This window comes from Blastomyces gilchristii, assembly GCF_000003855.2.
Source record: "Blastomyces gilchristii SLH14081 genomic scaffold supercont1.2, whole genome shotgun sequence".
In the NCBI taxonomy this organism is placed as follows: domain Eukaryota; kingdom Fungi; phylum Ascomycota; class Eurotiomycetes; order Onygenales; family Ajellomycetaceae; genus Blastomyces; species Blastomyces gilchristii.
Genome location: NW_003101681.1, coordinates 4,660,234 through 4,684,381, shown reverse-complemented (window position 1 = coordinate 4,684,381; position 24,148 = coordinate 4,660,234). Strand labels below are relative to the sequence as shown.

General features: G+C 47.3%; 8 protein-coding genes across 8 annotated transcripts; 6 read left to right on the top strand and 2 right to left on the bottom strand.

Moving 5' to 3' along the window:
* Nucleotides 1–276: 276 nt before the first annotated feature.
* On the top strand, nt 277–483 carry BDBG_16364 (uncharacterized protein; the record flags this gene model as incomplete). The annotated part of the gene is made up of 1 exon (XM_031724329.1): nt 277–483. The coding sequence occupies one exon, from the start codon at nt 277–279 to the stop codon at nt 481–483; it is 207 nt and encodes a 68-aa protein (XP_031576443.1).
* Nucleotides 484–496: 13 nt separating this feature from the next.
* On the top strand, nt 497–3,129 carry BDBG_16363 (uncharacterized protein; the record flags this gene model as incomplete). Its single annotated transcript, XM_031724328.1, has 4 exons — nt 497–973; nt 1,120–1,464; nt 1,524–2,882; nt 2,986–3,129. The coding sequence occupies 4 exons, from the start codon at nt 497–499 to the stop codon at nt 3,127–3,129; spliced, it is 2,325 nt and encodes a 774-aa protein (XP_031576442.1).
* Nucleotides 3,130–6,263: 3,134 nt separating this feature from the next.
* Nucleotides 6,264–8,309, top strand: BDBG_01419 (uncharacterized protein). The gene is made up of 3 exons (XM_031720322.1): nt 6,264–6,287; nt 6,661–7,158; nt 7,284–8,309. The coding sequence occupies exons 1-2, from the start codon at nt 6,279–6,281 to the stop codon at nt 7,033–7,035; spliced, it is 384 nt and encodes a 127-aa protein (XP_031576441.1). The 5' UTR covers nt 6,264–6,278; the 3' UTR covers nt 7,036–7,158; nt 7,284–8,309.
* A 455-nt stretch (nt 8,310–8,764) lies between these two features.
* BDBG_01418 (SNW protein 1) lies at nt 8,765–11,563 on the top strand. The gene is made up of 3 exons (XM_002628464.2): nt 8,765–9,052; nt 9,124–10,566; nt 10,684–11,563. The coding sequence occupies exons 1-3, from the start codon at nt 8,903–8,905 to the stop codon at nt 10,885–10,887; spliced, it is 1,797 nt and encodes a 598-aa protein (XP_002628510.1). The 5' UTR covers nt 8,765–8,902; the 3' UTR covers nt 10,888–11,563.
* Nucleotides 11,279–14,721, bottom strand: BDBG_01417 (periodic tryptophan protein 2). The gene is made up of 5 exons (XM_031720321.1): nt 14,646–14,721; nt 14,466–14,578; nt 13,887–14,382; nt 13,573–13,823; nt 11,279–13,513 (listed from the first exon to the last, which is right to left on the bottom strand). The coding sequence occupies exons 1-5, from the start codon at nt 14,661–14,663 to the stop codon at nt 11,635–11,637; spliced, it is 2,757 nt and encodes a 918-aa protein (XP_031576440.1). The 5' UTR covers nt 14,664–14,721; the 3' UTR covers nt 11,279–11,634.
* An 80-nt stretch (nt 14,722–14,801) lies between these two features.
* Nucleotides 14,802–16,993, top strand: BDBG_01416 (septin-2). The gene is made up of 7 exons (XM_031720320.1): nt 14,802–15,125; nt 15,189–15,202; nt 15,275–15,317; nt 15,371–15,533; nt 15,600–15,910; nt 15,980–16,488; nt 16,552–16,993. The coding sequence occupies exons 1-7, from the start codon at nt 15,078–15,080 to the stop codon at nt 16,619–16,621; spliced, it is 1,158 nt and encodes a 385-aa protein (XP_031576439.1). The 5' UTR covers nt 14,802–15,077; the 3' UTR covers nt 16,622–16,993.
* A 118-nt stretch (nt 16,994–17,111) lies between these two features.
* Nucleotides 17,112–19,779, top strand: BDBG_01415 (WD repeat protein). The gene is made up of 4 exons (XM_031720319.1): nt 17,112–17,265; nt 17,374–17,721; nt 18,153–18,833; nt 18,947–19,779. The coding sequence occupies exons 1-4, from the start codon at nt 17,208–17,210 to the stop codon at nt 18,967–18,969; spliced, it is 1,110 nt and encodes a 369-aa protein (XP_031576438.1). The 5' UTR covers nt 17,112–17,207; the 3' UTR covers nt 18,970–19,779.
* BDBG_01414 (uncharacterized protein) lies at nt 17,776–22,482 on the bottom strand. The gene is made up of 3 exons (XM_002628460.2): nt 21,648–22,482; nt 21,033–21,424; nt 17,776–20,968 (listed from the first exon to the last, which is right to left on the bottom strand). The coding sequence occupies exons 1-3, from the start codon at nt 21,678–21,680 to the stop codon at nt 19,957–19,959; spliced, it is 1,437 nt and encodes a 478-aa protein (XP_002628506.1). The 5' UTR covers nt 21,681–22,482; the 3' UTR covers nt 17,776–19,956.
* Nucleotides 22,483–24,148: the final 1,666 nt, after the last annotated feature.

Below are 24,148 nucleotides of genomic sequence, written 5' to 3'. Positions count from 1 at the left end.
AAATAACTACAGAGTATATGTTGGGGGTCCCGCGGTTGATCGGCCCTTCTACCAGCAGTGCGCTGGTGGTGATTGAGCTCTTTTGCCCCAGTAGCCTACAGTATAATATAACTATATAATTTTAATATTCAATATATAATATTAATATATTATTATTGTGTTATTGTGCTATCATTGAAAATTAATGACTCTATACTCCATTCTGTGCATAGAAGTGCTTTTCATAGTTTGTTGAAAAGCAACTGGTCGCTAAATAGCCGCAACACGCGGCTGAAAATGACCGACTTTTCCAAAGCCGAGATCTCCGACAACATCCAAGTCCAAACCAAGCAGACTCTATCCACGCAATGCCTCGGAACAGGCGACCACTTTCCTGGACATCTCAATCGGACTAGATGGTCTCGTAAACGAGGACAACGCCATAGACGAACCAATCGGAGCAGCCTGACAGACGGACCGCAGTCAATGGCTCGCCTGTCTTGATATCACTGCGAACATGCCGGAAGCCAACAAAGAAAGCGGGAGCGACCACCGCTCCAATGGATCGGAGAATGACTATGACCGATTGAAAGATTACCCAGACGACGTTGACTATTACAGCTTGTTGGCGTTGGCCCGAGACCCTCCGCCTACGGAATCGCAAATCCGCTCGGCATACAGAACCTTGACCCTCAGCTTTCACCCTGACAAACAACCCCCGGAGCTAAGGGAGGCTGCGACGGAGCATTATAATAGGATACGCGATGCATACGAGACGCTGATAGATCCTAAGAAACGAACTGTATATGACATGCTGGGCAAAGAAGGAGTGCAGCACACATGGGGGGAGGGAGGCCTCATGGGTAGAAATGGGTACGCTGAAAGACAACAAGTTGGAGTGAAGGCGATGGATGAAGTTGAATTCCGTCACTGGTTTTTGGCGGTCATGAGACGCCAGGAGAGGAAGTTCTTGAATGACTTGGTGGATGCCAATGTAGGTTGAATTGGTCCTTTGAGGGAAAAAAGAATAAATCAAAAAGAATAAATCAAAAGCGCATATTCTTTGGGAGCATGCGCCTATGTCTCTACGGAGATGTCTTCCCTGTTGTTTTCCCGTTATAAGTACTGACATGATGCAAGGGTACTATTCATGTTTCGGTGGATGCGAAATCTATGTTCGAGACCACGTCGGGAGGAGATATCTCGATACGTGTACCTAGCTTAAGGCCGTCAGGGTTTTTACTCGGATATTCTCTTCCCATACCACTTCCTAACATACCTTGGTTTGGCGCATCGAAATCGGAGGCAAATGGAACCAAAGATGAAGATACAGACAAACCAGCACCAGACCAAGGCACTCCTGAGGACAGCACGCCTGAGACGACTAGATTACAGCTACAAGCTTCGGTCAATGGTCGTTTTGGAAAACCAGTCCAGAACGTCAAATTATTCATTCCATCTACAGGAGAAGAACTTGAGAGACAAGTAGGCTTTTTTTATGATTTTAATTCTAATTTTTTAAACGCACTCACTGACAGTCACAGGTACGACAACCCTTAACCATTCGTAACGCGAATGTCAATTTTGGAGCTACATTAGCACACGTCATCAGCAACGACCCTCTCAAACGAGGTATCCTTAAAGGGCCCCTATTATCCTTCCTCGGTGGGGCGGTAGTGAACATTAATACCCTTATTTTCCCGCAACCACTTGTTCAAGCAAGCATCACCAAAGCTGTAACTCTGGTGGAAGGCACTAGGCCATTTTCCCTCACCGTGAAATCTACATGCGTCTCCTCTCCATTGCGACACCCTCCCGACCTGACTCTATCAATATCACGTATGATAGGCACTGGAGGGGTAGTTACCGGTAACTGGTCACCCGGGTCGCTGTCATGGCCAGAATTCCTTCAGAATGTGTTCATGGATGTTAGCAAACGCGACCCGTATGCAGAAGCGTTGCGGCCATATTCGATGAGTGGTGTTTCGATCGGATACACAAGCTTACCAAGAATGCAGCTACCTACGGACCCCCGTGCTGACGATCACGATATGGATGAAGATGATGCAGATATTTTTTCAGACCATGACAATGACTCAACCAAGCAGCTCCAGCAGCCGCCCAAACCCAATGAAACATGGGGCTTCAGCCTCGGGTCGTCGCTAGAAGGCATGAACTTAACCGTGCAATATGAGCGGACTATCTTCGCGCGGAAGCCGGCGGAACCCTTGCGTTCCGAATGGAGTGGCGAGGGCTATTATCCTAGCAAAACCCGGAGTGGCAGCGGCGCCATACGGCTAGGATTGCGCGCGGTGATAGACGCCAACCTCAGCTTGGGCTGGTCCGTTTCTGGCTCGCGGAGAGTTGGTGAATTCACCCGTGTGGGATTAACCATCTCCACAATAGGGAACATGGGCCTTGGTTGTAGCGTCTCATGGAGTAGATTGGGACAGACTTTCAAATTACCTATAGCTTTATGTCCTGTGGACAAACTTACTAGTGACCTATGCATGTTGGTGGTCATAGTGCCATTCACAGTATATGGAGCGATTGAATTTGGATATCTGCGTCCCAGAGCGCAGCGGAGAGAAAGGCAGGAAATCGCAAGGTTGCGAAAGCGACTTTCGAAACGAGTTGCGAAGCGTAAAGCTGAAAGTGCGCAGGCAATTTCTATGATGAGGGATCAAGTTTTGCGAAGACAAGATCGGGAAGCCGATCGAGACGGGTTGGTCATTGTTCACGCCGAATATGGATGTCCGCCATCTCGTTCTTCAAAAAAGAACAAACAAAACGGGCCCATTATAGTCGACGACGATTACGCGGAGGGCATGATAGACGTCACGATTCCGGTCGCTGCACTGGTTGACCAGGGACAGTTGAATATATCCCCTCGAGTCATTAAGGTCTAATTCCCCTACACCGCCCCCAAAATTCGACTCCTTTACCTACTCAATCAGGCAGACATGACAAACATAAAAAATACTAATATATTATTACCCTTTGCAGTCACAAATTCTCGGATTCTATGATCCGTTCCCACTCCGCCCGAAATTGCTGCGGGTGCGGTATCGGTTCTCCGGCAGGGAGCATCTAGTTGAAGCCTGGGACTCTGAAGGAATAATATGCCCGATGAAGTCACACCTACTGTGATTTTCTAAGTGTTCATATGGTTAGCGCAGCAACACCAAAAAAGACTCCTAACTTGTCGCTCGTGCCATGACTTTACTGTTTTTTCTCTTTCCCTTGCCGTTTTCCTGCCCCGCCCAACACGTTAAGTCAAAAGCTGACTGTTTCCGGCCTTGTTAGATGCTGTGTATGCACGGGCTTTCAAGTGACTTTTTGAAAACTTGCTCTTTCTTTTGCGTGAACAATTCTTATGGCAGCACCAGCCATGAGAAATCCTCCTCCTTTCGTCGTTTTATTTCTATATTATAGTATACTTCATGGATATCAGGCATGAGTTTCTGTGGCGCCTTGCGTTCAATCTAGTGCCCTTCTTTTTTTCTTTTTTTCGTTTCTTCTTCTTTTCTTTTCTTTTCTTTTCTTTTCTTTCTTTTTTTTGGTATCTCATCTTTGGCGGGGACGATTGAGATAAGACTTTGTGCATACATATTTCCCCCTCTTGCCAAGACACTTCCAAAAGCATTAGCATATTTTCTTTGTCTCGAATTTTATTTTTAACTCCTCACACGGCATCAGTCTAAGGTCGGTTATTTTATTTTTGAATTTTGAATTTTTCTCCTCTAAAGGGACGTTACATGTTTTAGATGTACTCTCTATATTTTTACTGCATATATTTCTTTGACAAGCAAAAATCGCCTCGTCCTTTTTTGGCCCCTCTTTACTCGAATTTGTCTGATGGGTACACATTTATGACAGGAGAATTGTTGTATAAACACGAAACACGAAGATGTTGAAAGAGAAACAAGAAAAGAGCGAAAATTCCGGGATATCGCGTACCATAGCGCGCCGCCCCGGTCAAAGTTTTTCTTGTCGTCACTAAAAGCAAGCCAAATTGCAAGGATGACTCTTCTGGTCTTTGTTGCGCTCATTTTTCCTTATTTGTTTCCCGCAACTTCCGTCTCCTCCCATATCCCACCACTCGAGGCGGTAAAGCAGCCTTTGTTTTTCTCTCAACGAGAAGACAACAAGAAGAAATTCTTTTTTTTTTTTTTTTTTTTTTTTTTTTTGTCAAGGGTAAATAGGACACATTAAACCCAATGCAACTTCTCGGGCATCCGTGCAACGTCCAATGGCCTTTCGCCGTGAGCCTGTTGGCTCTGTTGGCCCTTGTTGTGGGTGATGTTGGGTTGGTATATAGCTCATCCTGATAGGTTCCACAAGAGCCCAGAGCAGCAACAAGGAACAAGCAACAAACAACAACGACGACGACGACGACGATGACAATGAGAGCTAGAAACGACCAACAACCCAAACTCTCTCACATTCATCATACCGCCTTTTTGTTCTCCCAGAAAGACCTTATCATTATGATTATTATCCCGGGCAATCCCTGGGCTGGGGCGGCAATCATGTAAATAACGGGTATGTATGTTGGTTGATATTCTCGTCTGTGTGGGCCCTTCTTCCCACTCCTCCGCCTCCCGGGTGGCAGGATTGATTTGAGGTATCAAAGCGAGAGCTGGTGGATAGAAAGCAAGAATAAGAAGAAGAAAAGAATGAGACGGGATGATGGCAAAATGGAAGTCTGCAGGACGGTGATATCCGGCTATTTATATATACATATTTATAAGTATGTATAGGCATATATATACATCGTTATACACGATACAGAGCCGCAGCCTGATATACATAGCTGCTGCATGTTGCACACGAGATCCCATTCTTATCTCCCTCAGTCAGTCATCCATTGACCCAAGCATAGCCCTATCCATCCCAACACACTCTCAGCCAGTTCAGTGAATTGACTCTTCCCTCTACCTTCTTTTTCCTCGAACAACCCTTTATCCCCCTCCTATCTCCATCAACCGCCCTCCACCACTCCAATTTTTTGTAAACTGATCATCCCCTTGCCTGATCAAACTTTTTTTCTCTCGTCTCCCGCCTCCTACCCTCCCTCTCTTCTTTACTTTTTCTATATTCCATTTTCATCTTTCTCCCGCTCTCTCTCTCTCTCTCTCTCTCTCTCTCTCTCACACACACACACACACACACACACACACATATATCTACTACTTACTCACAGACATACCATACCATACCATACCTACCACCGCGCCATCCCCGGCCAATAGCTATCCCATTATATCTCGCAGCCCAACGATTGCTCAATGATGTGTATGTGGTGGGGCACGCCGTACAAGGCGTATGTGATCGAGGACGTGCCCAAGAAGAAGAAGAAGGACGAGGAGGAGGAGAATGGCAATGCGCAGTTTATCATGGTCAATCCTGGGGATCAGTTTGTGCCTATTGGACCGGTGAGTAGATGAATGAATTTTTTGAATTGATTATTGATTCCACTGCTGGCTGGGTTGTATATTTATTTCATTGAACTTCGATATGTAACATGGTTGGATTGTCCTGTACCTATGTATTGTATGTGTGTGGATGTGATATTGCGGTGTGCCTTAGGTTCTCATTTCTCTCATTCTTTTCTTTTCTTTTCTTTTCTTTTCTTTTTCTTTTTCTTTTTCTTCTTTCTTTTCTTCTTGTCTTCCTTCTTCTCCCCTCTTCTTGGTCTATCTCAATTCTCACTCTTCGCCATTCACTTGACTCGTCTCATTCTGCTTCCCTGCCTCACTCACTTCTCCTTTCTTCCTCTCCCCCCTCCACCTATTACTACTGTATCACACTGTCTCCCTGTGTTCTCCCCTTTCTTCCCATCATCAACCTTCTTCACCGTCTTTCATCGCTATCACCCTTTATCTCCCCCTTCTCATCCCTACACGCTTCCTGGACAAAACAAACAACACACTGTACCACACCACCACACCACCACACCACCACACCACCACATCGTCCACCTTCCCCTCCTCCCGGTCACCATGGCGTTCTTCCTAGCTCCCATCCAGCAGCAGCAACAACAGCAGCAACAACAACAACACCCTCAGCCCACCGTCTTCCGGTATATCCCCATGCAGAATCCCGCCCATCCACAACATGCCGCTCTGCAAGCCTCCAACCCCTATCCCGGCCATGTCGTCGAAAACCACAACCCGCCGCCGGCAAATAACAACGGTCCCCCAGCTCCCGCCCCCGTTGTAGCGCCTCATATCGAGTCGGTTTCAGCCCCCGCCCCCGCTGCGAACAATGCTCCCGCGGCGCCGAACCAGGCTGTCATGGTCGCTGTTGTTCCCCCCTTTCATTATCAGTCTCCTGCCCCTGCCCCTGCCCCTGCCCCTGCCCCTTCTCCTTCTCCTTACTATTACTATTATAACTATTATACCTATTACTATTATTGACCGATTGTTTTTCTAATTCCTTGTATGACATCTGGTTTGCTTTCTTTATTTGTTTGCTTGTGTTCATTCGGGTCTTCCGCGTTCTCTTATTTTCCCTTGCAAACAAGCACAGCATAATCTCCAGTTTTCTGTCCTATTTATTTACAGTTTCACCTTTTCTTCTACTCCCCTTAAAAAAACACAAACCACACGCGCAAAACACCAATCCACATACACTCACACACTCACGCACAAGCTAACCCATCTCCACCCCAACCAGCATGGACAAATCGCCGTGGGCCCACAGCCACAGCAGGCCTTCGTGCCCCAACAAGCTCAAAACTGGTTTGGATGGCCAGCCCCCGCCGTCGTCCCTGTCCAGCAACAGCAGCAGCAGCCCCAGGCATGGTTTGCCCCGAACCCCCAGCAGCTCCATGCACAGAACGTAGCCGCTGCACAGGCCAATGGAGCCAATATCCCCCGCCAGCTGGTCCCATACAACCCACCCGCCGGCCAGGCTCTGTGGGTGCACAACCTTGATGGATCCTGGTCTCTCCGCTCCGTCACTGATATCCATAATAAGTTGAATGGCCAGTGGATTAAGTCGAAGCAGGGATATCCGTATTTTCAGGTTCAGGCTAAGCCTGGGTCTTAGATGGGACTGCGGGCCTATGGGAGGGAAGCTCATGTGTGGTATTTTTGTTTCTTTTTCTTTTTTTCTTTTTTTTTTTTCTTTCATATCCTACCTTTGGGTTGGTATGCTCGATGATGGTTCTAGGTATGAAATTTTTCCAAGTTATCTCTTCATATTAGTCCACTCTCCCCTTTTTTTAATTCTCAACGTTTACGTCTCCACCCATATTCGGATTTTAAACATCAAATTCTAACGCATCAAACTACCAGGAGGTCCCGTTGACCTGCCATAGCTACATGTTCTTCGCTGGATACATCCACCATCCCATCCCACTAAATCCTCCTACTTTTCGACTCCGACAATGGCATAATAAATGCCCATGAGCGGACGCTTCAAACACAAGGGACCAGGGACCATCGCCAAGAATCTTTTACATCCTACACAAACAACCGCCACGAACCATCAACTTCAAAAGACGAAAAAAAAATTACAAACCAACCAAGTCCCCCTCGCCCACGACACTTCCTCTACGAAGCATTAATGAAGTAACGAACGATTAAACGCGCTCAATTCATTTACATGCATTGAGTTTTCTCTTTTTTTCCCCCTTCTTGCCTTTTGACTCCACCCATCGCACGCTTTGCTTGATACTAGCGTCGACACTCTAAGCATCGAGGTACGAGGGAGAGTGTGCGGGGTAGTAATAACTGTGAACAGGTTAAGGGTCAACGGTTGCGGCAGAGGAGAGGGGTAGGGATGGGACGAGATTTACTGAATGTGATTTGCATTTTTTATTTTTCTTCTTTTTTACTACTATTCCATAGCACTGCCTTGCCCCTTTACTTTTCCTGCAAACTCTATCATGTTTTTTTCTTTCTTTTTTTTCTTTCCCCATCGTTTTGCATTTCTCTAGTTTTCTTTCCCTTGCTGTATTCACTTAGCTATTCTCATTATGTTCCAATGATTTCTGCTTTTTAAATCCTACCCCGTCCGTTTTTACCCCCTGCTCTTCGCCCTCCCCCCCGGAACAATCCACCTGGGATGACACACTGCATCCAACGCAAATGGGACAGAACATTGACGATTTTCGGTGACATGCTATAATACATACACTCCAATGAAACAATGCAAAGGCAAAGGCGCAGAGGGGCGTACTTGTCGTTTTTATTAGCGCGGCCAGAAAAAAAAAATTCTCGTTCCTCTTATTTGCTAGGTTAGTTTCAAGGCAAGGCACCGGTAGGTAGTTAGTTTCGATTAGAGAGGGAGAGAGATAGAGATAGCAATGTAATGCAATGAATTATTGAATTATTTATTTTCTTTTTTCCTTTTTTCGTGTGGCTATTAATGAGGGGTATCTTTCAGCACATCTCTCGAAAATTGGCTCCGAGAGCAGCGCCAAACAACTCAAGGACTCTCCAGAAAACCACGGTCACCAACTATTCGCCCTAAGATGCTTTGATGTGGTTTTTGTTTTGTAAGAGACGTTTGTCACTTAGAAGAGAAAGATGCGTTTTTCTCTCAGTTGAACACCTCTTCAGCCTTAGATTTTGTTTTACTTTAGCTATAGACAGGGAGAGTGAATGACTTGTCCAGCCTCATCACATTTTTTACATGTATAGTGGCTGGATCAAGTCTCAAAAATTTAACAGAAAAATAGACGATTATTTTATAAACGCGGCAACGCGGCTAATTTATCAACTACGTCATATCGCGCTTATTTTTAATTTTTTCTCACTTAGTCATCTGAATACGGTAGCCAAAATACTCCAACTACGTCAAAAGTCATCTCGACCTCAAACTTCAATCTCGAAGAACCTGCTCTGGACAACGAGCTTCCCTTTCTCTCCAACAGCTCTTATTCGGGTTATTACAATTCAAACTATTTACCATGGCGACATCGATTGCCCAGGGACTCTTCAAATCCCTGCCAAAACCAAAATACACAGGCGAAGACGAAGAACTGCCGATACATGCCCAGCCCAAAGGCCCGCGAATCATAGGAGCTAGTGCTATTAACGAGTCGCAAGTTGTTTTAAAGGTAAGTTTACATCTATATTATGTTATTTCTCTTACGATATTTGCTGATTTTCTCTTCCCATCTTGTAATAGACAGTTGGCCCACCTCCGTATGGCAAACGCGCAGGATGGCGACCTCGAAACCCCGAAGACTTTGCTGACGGTGGCGCGTTCCCCGAAATCCCAGTCGCTCAATACCCCCTCGATATGGGGCGGAAAGGCACTTCATCAACATCAAATGCTTTAGCTGTCCAAGTTGATGCAGAAGGGAAAGTTAAGTACGATGCTATCGCAAAACAGGGCCATGGCGAAAATCGGATTGTACACGCCTCCTTTAAAGACCTAATACCACTCCGCCAACGTGTCGATATGGGCGAAATATCGCTAGCTCGCCCATCACAGGAAGAGGTAGCGGAGCAGATGGAAAAGACCAAAGCTGCGCTGGCAAAATTGGTGACTGGGGCTGTTGCGGCGCAGAAGCCGAAAAACGTGAAGGGTGGGAAGCGGAGCGAGCCCACTTTCGTGAGGTATACGCCTGCAAATCAGATGGGTGATACAAGTCAGAAGAATGATAGAATTATGAAGATTGTGGAGAGACAAGTCGATCCCATGGAACCGCCGAAATTCAAGCATAAGAAGATTCCTCGCGGCCCTCCCTCGCCGCCACCCCCAGTCATGCACTCACCTCCCCGGAAACTTACTGCAGAAGACCAAGAAGCGTGGAGGATTCCGCCGCCTGTTTCGAACTGGAAGAACCCAAGAGGCTATACTGTTCCGTTGGATAAGCGATTGGCAGCTGATGGTCGGGGCTTACAAGATGTTTCTATCAATGACAAATTTGCCCAGTTTGCCGAAGCGCTCTTTACGGCTGACCGCCATGCTAGAGAGGAAGTGAAACAGAGAGCGCAAATGCAGCAGAAATTAGCAGAGAAGGAGAAGGCACAGAAAGAGGAACATCTTCGTCAACTAGCTCAAAAGGCACGCGAAGCAAGGTCGGGCGGTACAAGTCGCCAGGAATCTCGAGCTCGAACACGTTCACGATCTGCCAGCGGTAGTCGGAGCCCATCTCCATATTCATCCCGTTCTGCCACACCCAGCGAAGATGAAGAAGCAGCCCGAGAACGCGAACGACGGCGTCGGCAACAGAGACAAGAAGATGAGCGCCAACTTCGTCAATCGCGTATGGGTACTGAGCGGCGGATCCAGATGATGGCGCGAGAACAAAACCGTGACATCTCCGAGAAGGTCGCGCTTGGCCTTGCAAAGCCAACTCAGAGCAAAGAGACGATGTACGATTCCCGACTTTTCAACCAGTCGAGCGGATTCGATAGTGGATTTAATGAAGACCAGCCCTACGACAAGCCCCTGTTCGCTGCGCAGGATGCCATTAATAGCATTTACCGTCCTCGAGCGCAGGCAGACGATTTCGATGATGAGGAGGCAGCGGGCGCTGAGATGAGTCGAATCGAGCGCAATAGCCGATTCGAAGTCCTGGGCCGCGCCAAGCAGGGCTTCAAAGGTGCGGCAGATGCGGAGGTAAGATGTGCAACTCTTTTTTTTTTTCCCCGATCCCTACATCCTCATATGAATATTTTGGAACATGCCTACAACCGATTACATGACTAACAAGATACTCTATCTCCTCTCTCATAGGCTCGAGATGGACCTGTTCAATTCGAAAAAGACACCTCAGACCCATTCGGCATCGACGGCATGATTGCTGAAGTTACCGGTGCAGGCGGAAGTGGACAGAAGAGATACGGCATTCAAGAAGCTGAAGGGGCCAACGAGCGCGGATCGAAACGCGCCCGTGTGGACGATGATGATGACGACGACGATCATGATCGGGGGAGATAGTTAAAATGAAAGTCTCCATTTTTACAACAGCCCCTCTTATTTTACTCCCCATAATTTCTCTTTTCCCCCATGTATTCACGGTACGGGCTTCTTGCCTATTTTGCGGTGTACGATGATAGAAATCTGCTCATATCGCTGGCGTATTACTCCCCCTTTTGTTTCAAGTTGCCGAATTTTGGTCTGGATTTCATCTTATTCTTTTCTTTTCTTTTCTTTTTTTTTTTTTTTTTTAGCGCGTTTCTGGAGTGGTTACACACAATTTTATAGTCCTTCATTCTTTTTTCTTTTTTCTGTTATTTATTTGCATGCGGACAGGATGTTGCTTCATTTTCCAAATTGTCTGGTCTCTTACAGTCTTCAAGGTTCCGCTTTGTGTTGCAAATAGGAATGAATGGTTTATCCGCTCAATTCGTGCTATTTATATTTTCTAATATTTCCATTGGCTCTTGATTGATCATGGCTACCTAAAACTTTTTGCTCTTTCGGCGATACATTCAAACTTTCATGTTGAAAATGAATCAAGTTAAAATTAACCAATGATACAGAATGATGTCCATTATCCATGCAGCATGCTAACTTTTTGCCATCCTACCCCTTTTGCTACGCTGTAACTCCGGGTAAATAAAAAGAAACTAAAGAACAACAAAAACACATCATCATGCAAATGCATACATGGTACAACATCTCAATATCCATCACAAAAGATGTCAGGGGCCAGCGTATATATATACCAACAAAATATTCAATTTAATCCAGACCCATCCACTCCCCATCCCCACCATCGTCACCATCACCAGCATCATCCATAACTTCATCGCCAGAAGCATCAGACGCCTTCTTCACCACAACCACCTCATCCCCCGAACCCTTCTTCCCCACCTTCCCACTCAACACCGGCTTCGAAAGCAAATACTCCAACGCATACCCATTCCCCTCGACGAGCCGCTTAATCTCATCGCGAATCCCATCAACAACGCGGCTCACTGCGCGCAACTCCGTCGCGAGCTGGCCGCCGTGGTCCTTGAAATAGCGACCATGGATGCTCAGCAGCGCCTCGATCCAGCGTAGGTTGAACTCCAGATGGGGCGTCTCGTCGACGCAGTTGGCGACGAAGCGGAGCATGCGCGGTAGGTAGATTGTGGGGATGGAGGCGGTGATGAGGCGGATGTCGGTTGGTGGGATGGATTCGTAGACTTTGCAGATTAGCGGGGCTTCGTTGAGGCGGAAGGCCATGATGAGGGGTTTTAGGAAGGAGGCTTGGGTGTCTGGTGATGAGGTGGAAGAGGCGGGGGCGGAGGAGGTGGTGGTGGTGGAGGTGGCTTTGGCTTCGGCGAGGGTATCGAGGATGCTGTCGGGTGTGATGGAGAGGTCGAGGTCAAAAGGGTCGAAGACGAAGGAGGTGTCCAAGCTGTAGACCAGCAAACCTTCTGTGGACGAGGCGCAGAAGGATTGTCCGGTTGGCGAGAAGGCGACGGAGGTTACCCGCACTTCGGGCCGGGTGGTGCGTGCGCCTGCGTCGCCACCACGACGGGCGCCGGGGAGACGTTTGTCGATGCGGTCCTCCAGATCTGATGCTTCACCCGCTTCGTCTATGAGGCCGCGCGGGCCGGCTTCGGTCATATTTCTGCTGTTCAGGAATTCCTGCGTGCCATCAAGAGAGGTGTTAATGGAGACGGTGAACTTTTTGCAGAGTGAGCCAGTGCTGACGTCGTAGAGGCAGATATATTTGCTGTTGCCCGCGGCAAGTAGGCAGCTTCCGTCTGCTGAGTAAGTTATTGTATTGTACGACTTAGTGCCAGCAGCGTTGGCGGCTGTTCGACGGTCTGATATTTTCCGGCCTCCTGATACATCGCGTCGACCATCTATTCCTCCCAGCTGCACAGCGTCTTCGACTGACCAGAAGGTCAATTGGCCATCAAGGGTGGAAGCAGCAATTTGTTTTCCATCCGGTCGGAACGCTACACTGAGCAAGTCGGCTTGTAGCTCCAGGGGTTCACTAGTCTGCGTGCGGCCAAAGATGCTCCATATTCGGATCGTGTGATCCCAGCTACCGCTCACCAGATGCGAGCCATCCGCAGCGAAGGATAGGGAGGACACCGGCCCTTGGTGCCCTGCTAGCCGGTCTAGAAGCTGGCCCGTTTGAACGGACCAAATGTGAACATCAAACGAGTCCAATGAGCCTGCGCATACGACCTCTCCACTAGGATCTACTGCTAAGCAGGAGAATGCTAATCTTGAGGGTGCAGTAAATGTCCTGAAATTTCGATATCGAATGAGATCCCATGCTCTAATTGAGCCATCTAATGATGCGGTAAATAAAACATTTCCCTTCTTCGAGAATTGGCAAGCCGTGACACCACTAGTGTGCTCCGTAAACGTGACTATACAGAATCCGGAATTGGTATCCCAGACCTTGATCTTCCCATCATCCGCCGCGGTTATTATTTTTTGTCCATCTGGAGAATATACGAGGGAGTTCATAGAATCCAAATGGCCTTGCTGTTTCAGGATATAGGACTCAGACTGCCATTCCCACACCAGCAGCTGGCCAAACTTCGAAGATCCAAATGCGATCCATTCGCCAGAGTTATTCATGGTCACAAAGTCAATATTGCTCTGTGAGACACTAGTTACAGTTAGTACGAATTTCGGTCGTATATAGACCGCGCGCAAAACGTAACATACCTCAGCATATGTATTTGAGAAAACTCCGGTAGTTCATAAAGTCCAAATAGGCCATTGGAGAAACCAGCGACTAGAAGGTTAGAAGCCGCATGGTACGCCGCACATTTAACCTTTGCGTTGTTTTGCATGAAAAAGTTCTTTTTGGTGATCCTCCAACGCATATCCGAGCTATCTACCATTTCCTCTGGGTCATCGGACTTGCCGCCAAATTGCCATCGAAATAGGGCGCCATCCTTGCTCACGGTGTAGATCTAGATAAGGGAAAAAGCTCAGCTGTCGCTCACATATGTGGGTAGTTCCGACATCTTACTTACCGACTCTTGATCCTCAGTAAACCAAGCGTTTAGCACGGCTTCTCGGTGCCCCGCAAGAGTTGTTGGTTCAAACCCATCCTCCGGATTTAAACTCCATATCCTGGCCGTTAAATCTTTCGAAGCGCTAAGGAAAAATCTGGAATCGCTCGACCAGTGTATGTTCTGCACCACATCAAAATGGCCCACGTACTCCCTATGCAGGACGAATGGTGCGAATTCTAGCTCTCCATTGCCATCTGCACCAGGCGTAGAGGGTGTTTTCCAGACCTGAATTCGCCGACCGACTCCAGCAGCAAAGTGGCGCCCGGAAGGTGAAAAGGCGAGTGCGGAGATTGTAGATTTAAACGAGAAATGGTGGATGGTTATTCGACGAATGAAGTTGGTCAGAATGGCTTTTCCATGTTCGTCAACGGAGAGGAGGAGGTTGCCCTTGGGAGAAAGGGCAATTCGTGAGATATTGGTTCGATGGGCGAAAGGGAGGGTATATGATTTATTGCTGTTTTCAATTATAAAATATTAACCCTTGATACAATTTCTCCACACACGGCTACTATAATGATAGGCACGGGGCTCCTATACTGTATAAGATCAAAAACCGTAACCCTATTACCAACCGGAGAGAGCAAGCAAGTTCCGTCGGGGGTGAAGATGAGGTTTCCTTTGCGGTAAACGGTCCCCAGAAGGTTGGAGAACTGAAAATAGCGTTGCCATTGTTAGCTAGCTACAGGTAGCAGACATACGGTTAGAGCTCCCACATACCTTGAAATCCGTCTTCATCGTCCTCAGGCTGCGCAATCACCGTCGTCGCAATACTCGCTCGAGCAGCATAGTTAAAGAAATGCGGCCAAAAATCAATCTCGAAATGCAGCCCGGATAAACTTTGCTGCGAGAGGTTCCGTCAAACTAGCCACATGCAGCCTAGCGCAATCTGGGGTGTTTACTCGCTTGGGAAATTCAGCTTTCAGGGGCAGCGGAAACAGAAACGCCAACAACGACAGACACTGCTTCATCGCTGTTCTTCACCCTCGCTGCCATCCTCTGCCACCCGTGCTATTGCTATTCTGTCTGCCTCTGTCTGTCTGGCTGTTCTGTGAGGAGCATTGTGTTTGTTGTTACTTATTTGCAGTAATTCATCTTCCTTGTCCCTCCCAAACCCCCAGCAGTTGATATCCAGCACGGCCCTCCTTAGCTATGGCTCCTCCAACTTCTGAGACGGCTTCTCCCATTGGAATTGCCAACGTGAGTTGTATCTGGTATCCAGTTAATTGATGCTTGCGAATCTGACGCTTTTGTTGTTTATAGCTCCCAAATCAACGGTATGCATTGACACAAACTACCTCCTTCGTCTGGGGCTTGTTGGGGGGGAGGATGCTAACATGAACCGTCAGGCACAAAATCGTCGCCAAACGAGGAGCTGCCTTCACTATTATGGTACAATTGAGCCCGCATTATCCTACACTTGCATCTTTGTTAACTTGCTATAGGTTGCTGGAGAGTCCGGATTGGGCAAAACCACATTCATCAATACCCTCTTCTCGACCACAATCAAGAACTATGCCGACCACAAGCGTCGACATGCCAAGCAGGTTGATAAGACCGTTGAGATTGAGATTACAAAGGCTGAGCTCGAGGAGAAGTTCTTCAAAGGTATTAAATTCAACGCAGCACTGCTCTATTCCGCGTATCCTTCAGCTAATTAATCTACCATTCCAGTTCGCTTGACCGTTATTGATACTCCCGGCTTCGGCGATTATGTCAACAACCGTGACTCGTGGATGCCCATTATCGAGTTCCTCGATGACCAGCACGAATCTTACATGCTTCAGGAGCAACAGCCCCGTCGTGTCGACAAGATCGATCTCCGTGTCCACGCCTGCTTGTACTTCATCAGGCCAACCGGTCATACCCTAAAGCCCCTGGATATCGAAGTCATGAAGCGCCTGAGCTCTCGCGTCAATCTGATCCCAGTTGTTGCCAAAGCCGATACACTCAGCCCATCTGACCTTGCCCGCTTCAAGCAACGCGTGAGAGAACCCATTCCGCATATACTAGTGAGCGAATAGTCGAAAGCTGATTATTTTTTCCCATCATAGATCCGCGCTGTTATCGAAGCCCAAGGCATTAAAATTTACCAGCCACCTGTTGAGGAGGACGATGAGCACGCCGCTCAGCATGCTCGTAGCCTGATGGCTGCTATGCCATTCTCCGTCATTGGTTCCGAGAAAGATGTCAAGACCGGCGATGGTCGCATTGTCAAGGGTCGCCAGTATGCTTGGGGTGTAGCCGAGGTTGAGAATGAGGAGCACTGCGATTTCAAAAAGCTGCGCTCCATTCTGATCCGTACCCATATGCTTGACCTCATTCACACCACTGAAGAATCCCACTATGAGGCTTACCGCGCCTTGCAAATGGAGACGAGAAAATTCGGCGAAGCCCGCCCCAGAAAGCTCGACAACCCCAAGTTCAAGGAGGAAGAAGAGAACCTCAGAAAACGCTTCACCGAACAAGTCAAGATCGAGGAACAGAGGTTCAGACAGTGGGAGCAGAAGCTTATCTCCGAAAGAGATCGTCTCAACAAGGATTTGGAAAGCACTCATGCAGCGTACGTTTTCACCCCCACCCCGACAAACGTGGCTACGATGTGCCAATGCTAACTTTGGAACAGTATCAAACAACTCGAACAGGAACTCGAGCAAATGCAAGGTTCCGCTGTCCGCAGCCATGGTCGCCGTTAAGTGTTGGATGGGTGTATTGATGTTTGATGCTGTTGAGTTGTAGAAGGGTAGATGTCTCTTTCGAATACCATACGCGTTGATTCTCCATGCCTGGTTGGCGTGGGCCCAAAATTGTCGACCCGAAACAATTCCCTTTTTATTTGGCGGGAAGGCGACTCGTTTGGGATTGATTACTTTTTGTCGAATCCATTTCTTTTCCTACTTTTCTATTTCGTATTTCCTTTCTATGTCTTCCATCTTTGACTGATACCTAGCGTATTCCCCCACCTCCAGAACCCGATAATATTCTCATTTGTTATATGTAGCGCGGTTTTATTATTACTTTTATTATTCGAAATATCTCACTTTAATTCTACAGGTTTTCTTTCCCCATGATTATGTTTTGGAGATCTTAAATTATTTCCAAATCAAGTAGTTTGTAATTTCATAGAGTTGATGTTCTCCCCATCCATAATAGTTCGAAATAAATAAGCTCCGAGCAGCTCTGCGGCTCCGCTTCGACCTACCAGCTCCATCTTCCACCTTCAAGATGTAAATAAATCAATCACCAACGCGCCTACAGCACACTACACTGCGATAAATACAGATGCCACCTACGCAGAGATTCCCAACTTACCGCCTCCACACAATAAAATCTCACAATGGTACTTGTATATACATTCACTGATTATTTTCCCCTTCACCCCCTGGCGCCCATTCTCTCCCCGTACCACTTACCCACGGGGGACGAAAGCTAACCCTCCGCTTCTCAGCCCCGGTAAACGCAATCTGCTTCTCCAGCCCACCAGGCACGTACATTTTAACGGGCTCCTCCGACCGCTCCATCCATCTCTGCCGCGCCCTCCCACCCTCCTCCACGACCGTCCCAGCCACAACGCCCATCACCACCACCCCGATCCAGCGGTATGCCAAACATGGCTACTCTGTGCTCGACCTCGCGGTAACGGCGGATAACGCGCGGTTTGCCAGTGTAGGGGGTGACAAGCAGGTATTTTTGTGGGATGTGGAAACGGGGACGACGGTAAGGAGATGGAGTGGACATGATGCGCGGGTTGAGGCGGTGGAGTTTGGGGCGGAGGCGGATTCGATTGTTGCTAGTGGTATGTGCAGTACTTTTTGCTCTGGTTTATTGTGAACCGGATTGCTTTTTTGGTTTATTTGAATGTTTTTTATGTTTCTGGAGGTGGATTTGATTTCCTTTTATGAACGTTACCCTTTGCGCCGGGTTGGTTCGTCAAAGGCTGAGGGATCTAGAAACTTATAAGGACCAGAGGCCTGGATATCTCTATCAGCTATACGCGAAGCAACGTCGGATCGACATTGATATTGCCTGTGGCTAAGGTCGTAAGGAGCTGTGCTCGATTTACACCTATCTATCACCTTCACTCAGCATCACCTAGATTTCCCCCATCTCCTCTCTTCCATCGGCACAAAATAAAAATATGGAAAACTCCCCATCCCTTTATTTGGCGAGCTCTATATTATTATCGCGGCAACTCAATCCCACTAACCAGCTTACCACCATTCACAGGAAGCGCCGACACAACCTTAAAACTCTGGGACACCCGCTCCCTCACCTCAAAACCCATCCAAACCCTCTCGGAAGCCCGCGACACCATCTCCTCCCTGAGCATCCACATGCCCACGGCCAGTATAATATCTGGCAGCTACGACGGGCGAATCCGCAGCTACGATCTGCGCATGGGCATGGTGAACGTCGACGTCATGGGTCACGAGGTGACGAGCGTGCGCTGTTCGGATGACGGCAATATGGTGCTGGCGTCATGTCTTGATGGGTGGATTCGGATGGTTGATCGGGCGGATGGGAGCGTGTTGAAGGCGTTTGGGGGTGGGAGGTCATATGCTGCGGCTGCGGCTTCGGCCTCAGGGCAGGCAGAGAGTGTCTCTGCGGCGCCTGCTGCTACTGCTACTGCTGCTACTGCTGCTGCTGCTGGTGGGGATGAAACGCCGCGATATGTCAATAGTTCGCTGCGGATTAGATCTTCGTTTGCGATGGGGGATAGCGTTGTGTTTAGCGGTGGAGAGACAGATGAGAAGGAGAGTGCCGTGAATGCCGAGAGCCATGTGTTTGCGTGGGATGTATTGACGGGGGATGTGATTGCGAAGGTGAGTGCGGGGAAAGGGGTGAAGGCGGTTAGTTGTGTGGCGTGGAATGAGAAAGGGGGTTGCTGGGCGGGGGGTTGTTCGGATGGTAAGTTGTTTCACCCCTGATCTCTTTTCATATCTGGGAAAATTTTTCACATTTCGCAGGGAGGTATTATTTTCCTTTCACTCGCTTCTGCTAACATGATATTACCGAAATAGGGACTGTTCAAGTTTTTGGATGACTTCGGCATTTCCTTTCCCCGAAGTACCTCGTTTCACACAGAAAACGAACCTGTTAACGATCCATATATATGCTACGTTGTCATGACCATTCTAATTACCTCACCGTCCCGGCTGACATCTGCCATCTTGTATTATTATAAACGCCAGGACTAATCCTAATGGGCCTTCCATTTCATATATCTGCTAGTCATTTATCATTTTCAATTACCATTCAATCCCATGAAACCTCGCGCATATTCTGGTTCGAACAAATATACCCGTATCCGGTGTTTTACATTCCGGGAGGATAACTCATCTAAGATACATCCCTCGCAATCATAGCCCTACCCAATGAAAAGACAACTTAAGGACTCTACCCATTCATTGATTGGTGAAGCATTAACAAATACAAAGTAAGCCAAGTATAATTGAGGCCTCATGATTGCGAGTGGACTTGAGCCATAGGCGACGTGGCAAAAGAAAACCATTTGATTCCATATACTTTTCAATATAAACACTACAAATGTCAGGGATTGAATTATATCCCGCTGCTTCAAATATGAAGATGTCAAATTTTTCGATAGCTGAGGCGGCTGACGTCGTCCTTACCTCTGTTTGCACTACAATATTTCCACACTCAACATACCCTACCTACCTACCCAACTTTTATCTCTCACACCCAAACCACGCTCTTTTGATCCCAAATATACATACTATGTTTTTTTGCCGTCGTTCCATCATCCATGTAAGAAGATATAGCAATGGCTTTTTTTTTTTTTTTTATCTTATTCTGGTTTTTTTTGTATTCGTTTTGGGTTCATAAAGCATTTCGTCAATCGTGAGTAACTGAGTAAACAAAATCAAAATCAAATCACCCGCTAACTTTTTCCTTTATTCTCTATCACCTGATTTTGTCAATATATATGGAATTCGGCAACACATCCTCACAAAACAAAATACCCTTGGTTCCCCCTCCCTCTGGACGGAAATCCGTTCGAGCTCCCGTATTATAATGAACTCGAGGGTCCACTCTCTGCATCCAATGATGCCATTGCCCTCTCCAGCTCCCTTTCGCCAACAATGACAGTGCCAGCTCTCACCGTACTCAGGAAGCTGATATCGACTGCATCTGGGTACAACGAATCAGGGTCTGACGGAACTCGGTGAAGCTTCTCGTGGGCGCCCTGTGACTGCTCGCTTTTCTGCCTGGGTTTCTGCGACGAGGTTGATGATTTATCATAACCAAACTTAGCGATAGTAGAGCCATTCGTCGAGAGCTCCACGCTCCTAGCGTCGTCATCATCATTGTCGTCGTGATCGTTGTCACTCTCGCCGATGGCATGGGTAGGCTCTCGACTTTGAGTCGCCGCCGCGAGCCGGCTGGCTACCCCACAGACGATACCTGTAGCTTCCAGTGGAAGTTCGTGCAGATCCAACATGATAGGGATGAGGACGTCCTCCTGTGAGCCTAGTAGGAGATTATTATCGCTATCGCCTCGTGAGTAGCCACCGTGCTTGTTTGGGGGAACACAAGAGATGGGGTCGAGAGAGAAGCGAGGCAGGAGCCGTTTTTCGAGCAATATGGAGGCGGCGGGGTCGGTGGCTGTCAGGGTTAGGGAGAGGAAGCGGGGTTTATCAAGTATTAGAGTTGTGACGAGGCTTGGGCGGAGGATTGAAGGGGAGCATGGGCGGGAGGATGATGAGTATTGTGCTGCGCATTGGACAATGCGGAGGGATTTGTCGACGCGGGCGTGTATGTTGTGTTTCCGTAAGGAGGCGAACGTTCGTGTTTGGAGCTCTGGTAGTGTTGATGGGGGAGGTGTTAAGGGTGGTGATCGTTGTGCGTCTAAGGATGGTGGAGAGCTGCGGTATTGCGGATTACTGCTACTGTTGACGAAGGCATCAGATGGGACTTCGAAGTTGAAGCCACGGTTCTTGATAGTGTGGGTTACAAGGCCTCTTGAACGGCGGGGGACGAGGATGTAGTCGGAGAAATAAGTTGAGATGAAGAATATGGATCTTATGCAATTTTCCACTCATTAGTAACAGAGTATAGCGGTTCTAAATATTAGTATGAACTTACACTCCCGCCATTGCAAGAGCGCTGGTCAGTTCCAGAACTCGTTGGCCGGCATCCAACCCTTGCCCATCAACCTGCATGACGATGAAATCCTCCTCACTGATGGATACTTGGTGTGCCTTGGAAGGTTCATTTTTATTGAACTTTTCTGCCAATTGGCGAAAATATAAGTCTGCCAGTTCCCTCGAGCAAACAATTGAACATTCGACTGGAGTGATGGAAATGTTAAGAAATGCCGGATTCGTTGGTTCAGATATATGAAGATCTCTCAATTCTAGTTCGTCCGGGTGTATATCTTCGATAGGAGGCACATCGTGGAAAATAAGCTGAAGTATTGGGTGTAGGAAGAAAGGATACAGGTCCAGGGGGATGTGGATGAGTGCGAGACAGTCATTCTGAATCCCAATTTCCAATGTCAGCAATGCTGGCCTTGCATATTCAATACCAAAGACGGCGCAGGCTAATTCCACGAATATAAAGCACATTCTTGTGCTCTAACGAACGCTAAGGCCCAGAAAGAAAATGTACTGGTCAAAGACTGGGGTTGCTGTTACAGAGATGGAGAGGGGGGAAAAGGGAATTATGGAAGGTGATGATTTTTCGGCATTTGCGACTCACCAAGAACTGTACTTGAGCGGAGAAGAGTGACATGGTGGTTGCCACGTATACGGTCTGATTGACTGATCCACTTTGGCAAGTATGCCAGAGTATGTGATTGAACGGTAAAGATTGGCCTATGTATGTTGTTCAAAGCTGCCGAGAGACATATTTCAAAACGAGGCGGAAATGCTAGTGTGTTTTAAATGGAACAAGAGGGATGTATATGGACCCGCTCAGTTGGAAAGGCTGGAGGCCAGGCGTAATGGAAGTCCAACTTGGGATCGAATGCCCAGCGATCAGTTGAAAGATTCGACAGGGCAAATGGATAGAAGTTCGGTGCGAGATGTCGTAGCAGTCTCCAGATGCTCGCGAAAAGGGGAAAAACCGCAGATACGAAGTGATAAAAATAAATAAATGTAACACTGAATAAACCCCTAGAACCGATAGCGAAATATCCAAATGATATCCTGGGGCTTTCGAAACAAAGAAAAAAAAGCGGTCTCCCCGGCGTGTCGAACTACTCTATCACAGCAATGACGAAATGCGGACGACGCAGATCAACGATGGCCAAAGCATTAGCTGTATATGGCAAGAAAAACGACAATGCCACCAAGGTTAAAAATGTTTAAAGCAAATATTCAACTCCTATACGAGATTTCAAGCAATTGAACAAACGAAGCGAGATATCCGGTAGATAGAATCATATACAGCATCAGGGGATGAACACACAAGGAAACAGAGGCAGATAGATATGCGACTGAACAGTAAATGTTGAGGCCTCGGGAGTCAGAAACGATGAGTCAAGGCAGTACAAGAAAAAAAAAAAAAGAAAAAAAAAAAGAAAGAAAGAAAACGAAAACGAAATAGGGTATTTTCGAAATAAAAAATGACAGATAGTGCAATCACACGCGAAGCTCGCCAACTGCCGCAATCGAGATCTGAAGAGCTGAAGAGCGAATCCTGCTTGTTGTGCTTTTTTTTTTTTTTTTTTTTTTTTCTCTTTCTATACCCAGGGATTATTTATCGCCAGGACAAAGCACGTTTCCCGAAGCAGGCTGGATTCAACATCCACACACACGAACGAATAACAATTTCCCTCTTCCAATTTCTTTTTCATTTACCCCTTCACGCTTCGGATGACGGTTCCACCCGTCTGTCGTGCTCTTGTTCCTCTCGAATTTATGAGGAAAAACGGTTGGGCAACAACTGTCACCAATGATCGACCACACCCTTGGTCTGGTCTGGGTTTTATTTTCCTTTGTAGTAAACGTCTCAGGAGAGGCGTTATTCTTGTTTTCCTTGCGATTTTTTTGCCACCAAACTAATAGGAAGAAATGGTGAACGCCACACAGGAACAGTTGCACTGCGAGGAATCAGGAGGATCTTCAAGAATTATACGGGAAGGAAAATATCTGGTGTATGAATAGTGAAGATTTGAGGGAGTCCGGAGAGGCAGAATAAACGCAGAAGAGCCGAAAGCGAAGAAATGAATTGATTGATTGACCACCTTAAGAAAAAAAAAGGGGGGGAAATGTTGGAGTTTCGCAACAAGAGCTCTTGACTTGGGCGTAGTTAGACGGGGACGCATAAAAAGTGCTTAAGTTATCACTTTTATTGCACGAGGGCAACACGCGAAGGCCATACGCTGCGTATGGGTAGATGTACTCCCACTGATGGGTGGACGGTAGAGTAAGAGTAATCTCCCCGAGAGTAGCATTTGGTGGACGGCAATAATAGAAGAAAAAGAAGTAACGTTTCCTAGCTATGCTATGGAGCTGTTGGGGTTGAACGACGGAGGTTGGATGGATGTGGGTAAGAGAGGCTGCTCAAAGCAGAGAGAGAGAGAGAGAGAGAGCCGAACGAACTGCTGCCCTTTCGTCATTGCAGCAAGATAAACTAAAGTAACTAGATGATAGGTGATTAATTAAAGTTATAGTGTTAATGTGGAAATCTTATTATTCAACGAACTCTGTTTTCTCTGTTCTCACGATCCTTTCGCATTCGCTCGTCACACAGCGTTTGGCTCCAGCAACGTGGGAGGCAGTCAGAGGACAGAGTGGGGACGACATGAAAGTCAAGTTAGTAATAATGAGACAACTCTGAGCTATCTTGCAGCTATAACTAACTACTAGTTAAACTAGTTGTCAACTTAACTGCGAAACGGAGAGATCTGGTTGATTCAAGAAAAGCAGTGAGCAACAACCCGTGGTTCAACACGCGTCCAAGTTCACTGTCAGGTCTGTCAGGAGATTCAGCTGTCTAAGAGATCCTATGTTAATTTTCCGTACTACTAGGTAGCTCCTCTCTGTGCGCTAAAAAGACAGTTTCCAGGCTTTTTCAGCACATCGGTGGTATGTGCTGTACATACATGCCTGAAAGAGCTCCATTAATATATTGGGCCGTTGCTGTCAAATGAATTGGAGACCCTTCCAAGGTTCCCCCCCCCCCCCCCCCCCCGTGTTTCTACGAGGGGAAAGACTCGATGGAAATCTCGCAAGCCAGGGCAAATAGAAACGTCG